Source organism: Malurus melanocephalus, unplaced genomic scaffold (genome assembly GCF_030028575.1).
Source record: "Malurus melanocephalus ecotype Western Australia unplaced genomic scaffold, MMel_1.1 scaffold_32, whole genome shotgun sequence".
In the NCBI taxonomy this organism is placed as follows: Eukaryota; Metazoa; Chordata; class Aves; order Passeriformes; family Maluridae; genus Malurus; species Malurus melanocephalus.
Genome location: NW_026623264.1, coordinates 105,609 through 118,150, shown reverse-complemented (window position 1 = coordinate 118,150; position 12,542 = coordinate 105,609). Strand labels below are relative to the sequence as shown.

The 12,542-nt window shown below is 44.9% G+C and overlaps 1 protein-coding gene across 1 annotated transcript; it reads left to right on the top strand.

The window, feature by feature from the left end:
- The first annotated feature begins 7,511 nt into the window (after window positions 1-7,511).
- On the top strand, window positions 7,512-10,131 carry TCF24 (transcription factor 24). Its single transcript, XM_057363879.1, has 2 exons — window positions 7,512-7,907; window positions 10,018-10,131. The coding sequence occupies exons 1-2, from the start codon at window positions 7,530-7,532 to the stop codon at window positions 10,129-10,131; spliced, it is 492 nt and encodes a 163-aa protein (XP_057219862.1). The 5' UTR covers window positions 7,512-7,529.
- The last annotated feature ends 2,411 nt before the right edge of the window (window positions 10,132-12,542 follow it).

The window sequence follows — 12,542 nt, the reverse complement described above, 5'->3', positions numbered from 1 at the left end:
CCCCCCATGCTTGCAGTGCTGCCTGGGGTTGTTGTGACCCAAGTACAGCATCCGACACTTGCGTTGTTGAASCTCATACCATTGGTTTCTCACTTCAAGCAGAAAGAAGCTATTAGCACATGATTTTTGAGAGATCTGCAGTCCTAAAAAATAATTTCCATAATTTGGATTTTTCCAAGTTCTGGTGAATAATATGGAACAGTCAGCAGAGAAGGCACAAGAAGATTAATGATGTCTGTGCTGATTAATTTTTGGATTGGGAGTATTGTTCATGTATTTAAGTTTAAATTATGTTTGTTTAGCTGGTTTGCACTAGTTTGAGTAATTAAATAGATGTTCAAGACTTCTGGTATAGTAAAATTCCAAATGCCACACATCCAAACATCTTCCCACTTCCTCCTTCTTCTCCCCACTTTAGATACTGAGCATGATATCATATGGTATGGAATATCCCTTTGGTCAGYTGGGGTCATCTGTCCCAACTTTCCATGTTGTCAGTTCCCATGATCCCAGTCTCCTCGCCAGCATAGCAGTATGAAAAGCAGAAAAAACCTTGTCTCTATGTTAAGCACTGCTCAGCAATGACAAAAACATCTCTGTATTATTAATCCTGTTTGGSACTAATCCAAAATACAGCTCCATACCAGCCACTGCAAAGAAAATTCACTCTACCCTAGCCCAAAACAGCCTATAATGCTGGTGAGTTATTTGCCTTCAGAATTGGAATATTCCAAACACCAAATAAAGCTCAGATGTGTAGCTGTTACTCTTAGTCCGTGTGTATGTACTCACTGAAATGAGTACCAGTTGAGCACGATACTTCTTGTTCTAGCTGTAGTCATCAATGATATTCAGGTCAAGAAAGACAGAAAAGCACACATTTAAAAAAAAAAAAAAAAGTTTATTCTTATTAAAGCAATTTCCAAATAAGGATGTCAAATAGTCTTGATAAGCATGTTCACAGTGTCAGCTGCTGATTGCTGACTCCATGCAGCACATTAGAAAGTCGCCTCCTGATCTCTATGTCATGGTGTTATCTTTGCATTTTACATGTTCCTCTGCCTTAAAAACTGTTTAATGGATCGTTAGTATCTCTCAATGTGGGTTATGTTGTGTAAGCCATCTAGAGCATGGCTTATTTTTCATAGGTTCTGAGTATTTCTGTATTAAAGCTTTTACTTTCTTGTACGATAAATAAAACATCGAAGACCTGAATGAATTATTCCCATACATGTGTCATGGGGTTTCACACAGGGAATCAACTCACACAGGCAAGCAACTCATGTCTAGCTCTAACAAAGCAAACATCTAACAAAGTCTGTCCCTGGTAAAACAGCAAGGTGAGTACACTATCAACATGGCATTTGAAACAAGGTGGGGGAACAAATTTAATTGGAAATCTTCAAAATATGTGTTTGGCTTTGGAATCCATTATGAAATGCTGAGATTTGCCCAAGAAACAAAAGCTGTGAGCTGCAACTTATTTTTATTCTTCTGTGGCTGTGTCCTGCCTTTGATTTGCTCCCAGGCTACAGCTGGAATCTGTGGAACCTGACACAATCTGTGTGTGGCTTCCTGCCATTTTACTCAGACAAGCAGTATTTCTGCCAGTCTGTCAGAAGCACCAAAAACTGCTGCACCATACCAGCAGGCAAGCACACTGGAGAAATCCTTATCCAGAAATGGGAATGGGAGAAAATGAACAAATTGGAAAGAAATACCCTGATTGTTCATTCTGAATCGTAGCCATAAAACCACAAAATAATTTGACATGAAAGGAGCAGAGTGTACCTGGAAAGACATCACTCTGTCCCTGGTAGAACTTCTTCTTACCTAAATCACACTAGAAATCTGGCTCTTCTCTGACTCTGCAATTTCTCAGATTTGAGATATACTGTGGAAGGTAAGGCAGGAAAAGTAATTCAGTCATTTGTCTGCGAAAAAAATGAAGAAGAAACAGCTGCAGCAGCTTGTTACAGCTTTAGACTTAAATAGTGGGTTGATACCAAGAAAATAGTCACTGGATGTCTCTGTGGTTGTAACAGAAGAAGCATCATCTGATGGAAGAAAGTATTGATGGAGCAAAAAACAACTACTTCTAAATTTGCATCTATTTTGGGTTTTTAAAATATTTCTAATGTACCCCTTTTTTGGTAATAGGGCCAGCAGCCAGAGTGGGCTCTCCAAACCCTGCTCACAAATCTCACCCTGCAATCTCCCTAATTACATTGCAGCAAGYTGGATTTGGTGTTGTCTAGAGTCCCATCACCACTTCTCTTCCAACTCCCTCCAACGGATTTCCTGCACTGAGCCAGAGTTCAGTGTGCAGTGTGAAACCCTGAAAAAATATTGTRTCATTAATCTCATCAGCACAGAGAAGAGCACAGCACTCACAATCTGCTAATTTAGGGTGGCTGGGAAGTCTCAGGGCAGTTGGGACACCTGCTGTTAAGTTCTTTGTCAGTGACATAGGTGAGTGTCCCATGGCCTAGTGAGGACAAGTCCTCTTTGAGTAGGCATTTCTAGGTGGGCAGACCTAAGAAACCTCCTTGGCGTGTGGGCRAGCTGATCCCCAGGCCTGTGTGCTGGGCCCAGTCAGTGCGTGTTTGGCACTTAGAGGATGACAGAGGATCTGAGCCAGTGGATGACTGGATCAGCCCCAGTGGAACTGAGGCTGGAAGGCGTCTCCCTGCTCCCCAGAGAGTCAGGGATGAGCTCTCCCACATCACACCAGTGTCACAGTGTTCTCAGTAAAAGTTTTAAGGATATGTTCAAGACCTGCTTGTTTGAGCCCCAGAGTCTGACTGAGCAGAGGGGTGTCTGTCAAGTGAATTTTTTAAAAGGCTTTGGCTGCAGAAAGGATTCAGCAATGCTCACTTGGGCTGGAGGCAGCTCTGGGAACCTCGGGGACAAAATGCAGCTAGGGAGGATTGCTTGGAGACGCCTCCACTGCCTTTCAGATAACCGGTGTCTTCCTTCTTTTGCACCCTGGCGGCCAAAGGATGGACTCAGGTGCCGGTGCAGTCCGTTATCACAGCCATGTATACACTGGACAAGAGGAGCTTTTGTCAGAGTAGCTCCTGATGGCTGAAGGGAAACCTCCACCGAGGCTCCCAGCACCAGGCAAAGGCAAACGTTGAAGCACAGTATCGGTACTTAAATTCACAGATTAATTTAAGTACTTAACTTAGAACTTGGTGCTTAAATTCAGACTCTTTRGAGCAGCTCGACAGCATTTCTTGCCACCCAGCTCTCTCCGGCCCGAGGGAGGCGGCTCACCGGACCTGTGGGCGTCGGGCCGAGGGCAGAAAGGGCGGCGGGGCCTCGGCAGGGCTGTGGGGCCGGGCTGGGCTGTGGGGCCGGGCTGGGCTGTGGGGCCGGGCGGGGCAGGGGTCCAGCCCGCGGGCAGCCCCCGCCCGTCCCCGTCAGGGCAGCGCTGGAGGAATTCTCGGGCCGGAGCGTTGGCTGGGCCGGGCCGGGGGCTGCGGCGGGCGCTCTGAGGGAGCTGCCGGGCCGGGTCGGGGCCGAAGGCAGGTGTCTGCCTCCTTCTGCGCCGCCCCCGCCCGAGCCAGGCCCTCACCGCGCTCGTCCCTTCCCGAGACTTCCAATTATCGCTAAAGTTTAAGTCCTTAATTTTCTTGGCTGCAAACCCGGTAACGAATCKCTCAGACTTTGTTTTTCCACTGCTCCCGAGGCTTGATTTATTGTGTCTCTGTTATCGCACAATCGGGCTTCGTTCAAAATGTTATTCTGGGCTAATTCCATAGCCCGGTATTTATTTTGATTGTCCCTTCTCATTAGCGTTACTGATTTTTAATCGCTCCCCGTTGCCTGTTAAATCCCCGCTCTGCCCGCCTGGACTCGCCTCATCCCATCCGCGTTTCCCTCCCGTGTGGGTCGGTGTCCCGGAGCGGTGCCCGGGCAGCCACGACCCGCTCGCCCCGCGGCTGCGGGACGGAGCCTCGCCCGGGGGAGCCCCGGGAACATCCGCGAGCCGGAGATGCKGCGGCGGAGCGGAGAGAAAGGGCTTGCTTTTAACAGGGCATCGCCCGAGCTCCCAGCCCAGCGATTAAATTTCTCTCCTCCAGCAAATCCGTTACTTTATCCTAAGAAAAACAGCGCGAGCGGTGCGAGCGGCGGCGCGGGGCGGCGGGACCCGCACGGAGCCGGGGCCGGGCGCGGGGGAGGGCGGGGGGCGAAGGGAGCGTGAGGCGATGCCCCCCCGACAGCTCCGTGATTGATGACCCATCCGCCCGGGAAGGGGCGGTCGCTGTCGCCCGGGCTGGCGGGGGGAGCTCGGCGGCCAGGTGCGACCCAGCCCCGCCGCACCCACCGGCCGCGAAGGCTTATAAACACCGGGGCTGGACGGGGCGCGACGCGACGSGACGGGACGAGGGCGTCGGGAGGGGCTGCGCCGGGCTGGCCCCTCCGCACCGGGCGGGAGCGGTAAGTCCATCCCCGGCCGGGCACCGCGGAGTCCCGGCAGGTCCCGGGCAGCCGGGTTGTCCCACCGGAGTGCGGGACGGGGACGCAGCAGCCGCCGCGGGCCGGCGGGGCAGTGAGTGCCGGTGCTGCCCCCGCGCATCAACAGGCAGGTTCCTATTTCTCTACTCTGGAGAAAGGATTTTCGTTACCTGTTACCGGAGTTACACAGTGGGCAAAGTCTTTTTAAAACAGATGCAAAATAATTTAGATTCACTGTATTTTTCTCCCCTAAGAAGCAACGGAAAAGTTTATCTAAGGTTTCCACCTGTTTGTTTTCAGTTTGTGTGCTCTGCTCGGGCGTTTTCCATCTTGTCCTTGTCTGTGTGGGCAGGTTGCCTTCATCGCCGTTTCATTCACACAGAATGTAAGACTAAAATAAATATTGCGCTGGGTTTTTTGGTAAAACATGTCAAACGAATCATGTCTTTGTTGTGTCATGTAAAAATACAAATGCATCTGAACGCATTAGAAATACTGAACTAAAAGAGATTTAGAAACAACATAAATACTTAAACTTACTTTCACAGCCCTGTTTCCAACTCTCTCAGCATACCATGTGGCAAGTGGGTGTTTGCAAAAATTACTGTGATTATTTTAAAAGCCAGACCTCTTTCTTGTAAAATTTTAAAAGGAGAATTACTGTTGYCGAGAGGCTTTTTATTTACTTTAGTTTTTAGCAGCATTTTTTCGACCCTGTGGTTTGGGTGAYGCCTGGCTTTGCAGCATCTGGAATGTGTGTCCTGATTACTTGGGGAGAAGAGGGATGCTGCTCAGTCCCAGTGCTAGAGAAGTGATCCCGGCCGTGGATTCAGGAACGACCATGGTTTGGCTACACATATGTACCTACCTACAGCAGATCCATTGTTTCTGTGTAGCAGATTCTCCTAGGCCATTTGCTGTTTGAATTTGATGGGAAGTGTGACTGGAGAAATTTAATTCAGAGTCAAATCTCTCATTTCCACACTGAAATTTTGTACATTTTTCCACAGGCCCAGGATTTAATTTCATATAGATGTGAAGGTCCTAAACCAGAAACTCTTACTTCAAGGGGCACCCAAGGAGATGAGGTTTTTAGGTACGTGCATTACTACATACTGTATGTCACTTGAAGTCATTCCAATTCTAAACCTGGCTATACACCAGCATGGCAAAATCAAAATTGCGCACAAACCTGCCCTAGTCCCTTATTTCAGTAGAGAAGCAGGTATTTTTGCTAACCCAGTCTGTCCATATCCTTGGGTATTCCAGAATTTTCCATTAATTGGGGAAGGCTTCCRCCACCAGTGGGATTTTGATAGGATGGCAGATGAGAAATTCTGCTGCTAAACATAAACTGGTAGAGTCTTCTGCCTGTTTTCATGATTGCCTTAATGACTGTCTTGATGCCATCTCTGCAGTGATAATTTTTTTTAAACTAAAATGCATCCAGATTGGACTGTGCCYTAACACAATGAGAAAATACCAAGAGAAAAGCACATAGGAATGTTTTTTTTWATTTTAAGTTAGAGGCAATAGCCAATTTAAGGACCATTTTTCAGTCCTCATTCCAGATGARCTCATGAAGTCTTAATGTAAGTTTTATTTTATATTGATCATAAATACCACAATAAAAAAGAATAGTGAGGGGTTATTTTCCCCTTTGGTTTAGAGGTATAATGTGCACAGAATATTTCACAAATAATTTCAGTGTAATTTGTATTGCTGCCGAAGAGAACATTACATGATAAAACCCTGTGTATCAGAGTAATAGCAAATTAATCACAGTCACCCAAAATAATAATAAAAATGTCTTCTTAATACCATCAAATTATAGAATTGCAAAAAGACATTATTTTGAAACCTTTCCTTGTCTTTGATAGAAATATTTGATTACAGTGTGTTTGAAATGCTCTGTAAGATAAGAGCTAATTCTTGTAAATGTAGATATCCAGTCATTTATGTGCATCAATTTTATTTAGATTTTTAATTATGCAGTATTTGGATGAAATTAAAAGGTTTATAATTTGTTCCCGCCCTTGTCTAGCCAGGCTTTCACAGGAACAGACACTCCTAACACGTGAAAGCCGGGATCTGGGACACCCAGGAGGGCTGCTTCACTGAGGACRACAGGATCAGGTATTATTGCATCTAAGAAGTGCTGCACTTTGGGGAACATTGATTGAATTGCATTTTTCTGTGGAACTGAATGAATTAAAAAACTGTGAGTTGTATTAGAGACAGAGATGACTGAATGGCTTTTCCAAAAGCTAGGAAAAGACCTTATGGTCACTCTTTCCAGCTTTTCTCAAAATAATTTTTTTTTATGTTGTTTTCAAAAGGTTCTTTTGCCCCCCAATGGCCAAAATACAATCTTACAAAATTGTTTTAAGGATTGAAAATGCAGGTAATAAAGGATAAGCAATTTTTTAGTAATGTTAGGGGTGGGAGGACAGGAGAAGGCAGTTCCTGATCCTTCAAAATTATGGACCAGGTTTTATCCTTCAAAAACTGAGTCAGTGCTCTGTGACTCCACTTACTGTTGCATGTGAAAAGGATATTTTTCCTTCTGTAATCTATGGAGGGCTGATCATCTATAAGACTGTTGATAAAATGATTGCAGCTAAATAGAAAATATACTAACTGTTCCACATTCTAAATCATACAGACACTATTAAAAATTGCATTTATCCTAATTTTTAGTTAGTTGTAAATGGAAACCACTGTGCCAGTGACTCTGGATGGTGCCTGTTGGGTTTTCTCAGAAGTCATCTCTGGGCTATGAGTGACTCAAATAATTTGCTTTGTGTAATAATGTTAAAAAATTAAGTACCCATTGTTGTGAAGTTTTTAACTTCTGTTCTGTACCCACGTGTGATGCTGAATTTGTAAGCAGTGAGTGGAAAAGTGGCTCACACGGCCGCATCCTGGCTTTTCTTAGCACAGGCAGTGTCTGCGTTTCTGACCGTCCTTGCTTTCAGAACGTGCTGGCTCCGGCACAGCGCAGCATCCTACTGTAGAGATGCTCTTGTTTGCTCGCAGGACACTCCGTGCCGGAGAAGTCACCGATGGACTGTAAGCATTTAGCCGAGAGCGGCGAGATCTCCAGCCCGGGCTCAGAGCCCGACTCCCTGGTGCCTTCGGCCGGCAGCAATCCCTGCCTGCCCTTGTCGGCCGGGCCGCGGGCTGGAGCCGCTCCGGGCCGCCCCGCCGCCGCCAACGCCGCCCGGGAGCGCAGCCGGGTGCAGACCCTGCGCCACGCCTTCCTCGAGCTGCAGAAGACTCTGCCCTCCGTGCCGCCCGACACCAAGCTCTCCAAGCTGGACGTGCTCCTCCTGGCCACCACCTACATCGCACACCTCACCCGCAGCCTGCAGGATGAGGAAGAGCCACCGGCAGAGGGCTTGGGCACCCTCCGTGGGGATGGATACTTGCACCCTGTCAAGGTAGGAGAGCTGAGGAGCAGCTACCACCTTCTCTGAGTGAGTGAGTGAGTGAGTGAGTGAGTGAGTGAGTGAGTACAATGTCCTTAGATACATAGATGAAACTAAAGATTTCAAGATCCTGTACCTTGCCTAAAGGTGATACATAGCAATCCTGCCTGGACTAATCATTGTGCCTAGGTGTTAGGGGTCTGAGGGAAATAAATATTTTGGAGCTTTGTTCCTCCAGCTTCAGGGACTTTTTACTACAATATCAAATCTAGTGTAGGTCTAAACCTGGTGGGACTTTTTTTTTTTTTTTTTTTTTGGAAGTGAAGGTGGGAGTGAGCACCAGAGGAATACTTGCATTTTCCTGGTCCCTGTGTGGAAATTTTGGCCATCCCCCCAGCCCCATCAGATCCTGCTGTGGGGTTGTACGTGCTGAGGTGACACTGCCCAACAGTGGTGGTCCAGCCATGGCTGAGTCTGCTTTGGTGCTGCTGCCACTGACAGCAGCGTTAATTACCAGCCATGTTTTAATTACTTCCATGAAAGTGCTTTTCTGAACCATTTCTCTAGTTGGTATATGCACTTCCCTTGGTCAAAAAAAATCAGCGATGCAGAGAGGATGAGAAAGAATAATTGCTCTTGGTGAGGACCGGGCTGGAAACTGTTTCCAAAAGCAATGCTCACTAACTGATGGGGCTCAGACACCGCGGGCTGTTTTCTTTGGCTGTGTTAACAGAGAGTGAGTTAGAGCACTGGGGTGTTTTCTTTTTCTTTCTTTCTTTTTTTTTTTTTTTAAGAGTCTGAATTCAGAATGATTTAATTAAGATTAATTTGTGAAGTAATCTCTAATTTCTAAAAAGTGCCTAATTCACAGAGAGTTCCTTGTTCACAAGGTTGGTTGCTGWATTTTACAGCATGATGTGAACGTGGGCTTCTGAGGCCATTTAAATGATTAGCAGACCCATAAAGAAAGCAAAACCTCTAAATCAATTAGAAGATGGCAATAATTAAAGTAAAAAAATACTGTGATGTATTTCAAAATAAGTTCAAAACACTTCTGTTAGTTCCCTCAGTCAGAGTGAAAGGACACAGGTCTCTTATGGTACATTTTATCAGYTGCCAACTACTACTGGCAGAAAAATGCTCCTGAATAGTTATTACAGCAGTTAAATGRTCCAGATGCACATTTCCCAGGCTACTGGAATGGAGAAATATTGGATTCACTTAAGCTATTAGTTTTTTAYGAATATATTTGATGAAAGAGTCACAGACAAATCCTAGTATTTACTTCAAAAACCCCAAAATGCAGGATAAGAGACAAACTTTTGAGGTAGACTGCCATTACAGTGATAGATTAAGCATAGTAAATGTAAATAGTGAGGGAAGTTAAGTATCCAAGTACAGTCATGTGTACAATGAATGAAAAATAGGGTTAACAACTTTAAACTGGGATGCTTTATTGGTGACAAACTCATAACATCACACTTGAAATGAAATTACTGAATGAGATTGTATCTTTCCAAGCAAGAATATGACACTGCTTTAGATCTTTGAACAGAAGAGCTAAGATTTATCTGTAGTATTAATAAGTGCCCCTTTGCCCACAGGAAAGGCGCCAGTCTGTTCCCAAAACTGTCTTTAAAAAAATGCATTGTTTTGGAACAGTGTGCTGGCTGCGTTTYGGGTATTTTTGCATCCTTTTCCACCATCCACCTCTCTAATACTGAATTGGGCACAGCAAACAAGCTCCTTCCAATGCTCCCACCCCAGTGCCAGGCACCCAGCAGCAGCCACCCACACCACAGGGCGGCTTGCAGTGAGCAACCTGCTGGGATGAAGATAATGCAAGCTGTCAGAATAAATATTTAACACCAGTGTAATTGATTATTCCAAAAATTAGCAAGAGGAGAGATGGTTTCATCTGGAATAGTAAGAACTGACAAGAACAAGAAGCTGTGAGTGCTGAAGACTGCCAAGGTGCAAGTAYATTAAACTCCTGTTAACTTACAGCCTTCAGCAGCAGCCTTTGTGCTGCAGATTGGTGGTGTGGGGCCCAGCTGAAAACTGCAATCAGAGTGCAAAGAGTCCAAGTGTTTCAGTGCTGTGCTTGTCTCCTCTCTTGCAGAAGTGGCCCATGCGTTCCAGGTTGTACATTGGAGCCACGGGACAGTTTCTGACCCACTCRGCACAAGGAGACAGCGCAAACCATGGGGAAACATCAACATCTTCACAGATCTAACTCCCCTTCTTGCTTTTAAACCAATGGCTATTTATTACACCCTATATATATATATATATATTTAAGTTAAAAAATTGTATCTACAGACAAACTATAATTCCTGAAATGTTGTTTGTTTGTGGAGCAGAAGAAATTGATTCTTAAATGTAATTAATACCTCATTAAGTTAATGTGGCGCATCATTGGTTTCTGTCATTGCTGGGATCTGAATGGGRGGGAGCGAATGACTGCAGCCACCAMCAASASMAGCAGCAGCAGAGCTGTCAGCAAAGTATCCTTGTCCTCTCTGGGACAAGYGCTGAGAAAGAGAGGAGTGATGTGGTACCGGCCAAGTACAGGGCAAACAGGCTCGGGTGAAAAGCAAAGGGCAAGGCTAAAAATAGTAACTGTAATCCCTCATAGACTTTCTCCACCGCTTTAAGMTGAAGGCAGAAATCCTCCTGACTGCAGCTGTCAGGCCAGGGCTTCACCCCACGGGTAGCCCTATGTRTTTGTAGCTATTTCTGGGAATGTGGATGCGTGTCCATGCAGTCAAAACGTGCTGAGAGACCTGTCCCTCCTGCACAGAGCGCTGGGCACTGCTTGGATCCATCCCCAGGACTGCATGTTACAGGGCTCAGCCTGTGTTTGTTACCCCAGCACAACCACGCGTCTTCTCACCATACCACGGCTTATTTAATTTTAGGGGCTCACATGCTGGAGTAGATGAGCCCAAAGTGTTGACTCGTTTTGTAGAACACTTGTTCACTTAAATATCTTCTATATTTAGGCAAGAAAAATTGAAACTAAATGCACAAATGTCACCTGTTGTATCTGTTCTGTAAAACACTGTACTTGCTCATATGGTTTGTTATTGCTGAGGTAAATGTTCTATTAAATATTATTCAGTGAACATTATATACTTTGAGTTGCAAAATCTGTTATCAGTTTCCCATTGTACATGTTAATATTCTACATTTATAGATGCCATCTTCTTTCTGAAGGCTTCATGGTTTAAATTTAAAAATTATGTTTAAGAAAAACATTTTGGCCAGAACAAATTTCATTTTAAAAAGGTATGGTAAAATCTGGAGTTCTCCTGCAACATTCTGAGCTTTTAGGAAGATAATATACCTGATATAGAAATCAAGAAAGGCAAAAAAATAAAGATTCCTCAGTGTTTTTAAAGGCTTATTCCTTTCAATGTCATTGAAAGATTCTGACTGCTCATCCCGGAAGCAGTGGATCAGTTGGACAGCAGGAAGAATTTCTTCACAGAAAGGGCCCTTAAGCACTAGAATGAGCTGCCCAAGGAGGTGGTGGAATCACCATTTCTGGAGATGCTCAGGAAAAGACGGGGATGTGTCACTTAGTGCCATGGCCGAATTGACAAGGTGGTGATCAAAGGTGAACAATAGTCTTTTCTAACCTAGCTGATTCTGCAAGCATGAAAAACGCTTTAGTAATAAATGTAAAAAATGTGGAAATTTATTAATGGATGACACGGAGAATACATCTCAGACTCTATCACTTCACTCAGCCACAAAATCTGTATCAGTTTCTCATTGTACATGATAATATTCTGAATTTATAGATGCTGTCTTCTTTCTGAAGACTTTAAATTTTMAAATGACATTTAGGAAAAGGAAAGCAAAAATACAAGCAAAACCAACTTTCATTTAAAAAGTATGGTGAAATCTGGAACTCTCCACCATTCCTGCAGTATTTACAATGGAGTATTTACAGTGCTCTGAAGGCAGCCAGAGATCAGAGCAGCTAACACTGTAGCTTCTTACTGTAGCCACAGCCCTAAGACTTTCCCAGCATGTTATGGAACTATTGAAGGCCAGTACGAACATGCAGAATGGCAACAGCAGTTCTTCACTTGAAAAGAGCTCCCTGTATTTATGAGCTGGGTTTTTTTTCTTTTCCTTGAGACTGATTATTCTGCATCAGAATTAAGCTTTTCCTTCCAGAACCAAGACACTAGGTGAGGCAACACACTCGCTTCGACCAGGGCAAAAGCTTTTATCTTCTAGAAATTTACAGAGCAGGATAACAACAAATACTCTGAACCTGTTACTTCAAACCTGCTGGTCGCTTCCACGGACATGTTTGCCAGAAACAGTTCATATCCCCGTASAGTGAAATATAAGAGTTTGGCATTTAGCACCAGGGATATACACATGGTTAGGGACAAAGTTGTTCAGTGTTTATACACTGCTATCAAAAGGTGGCGGTTTTTATGGAGGAAGCTAAAACGTCTCGGCAAACCTCGGTCATTGTCATCACAGCCTTTCCCTCTGAGGGGTGGGACAGGGGAACTTCCCGGGGCCGCAGAATGTGACTCTTAACAGTGCCTGCGGCCACGCACTGCCTTCCCTTCACACCCAAACCCTCCACTGCTCTCCCTTCACACACCAAACCCTCCA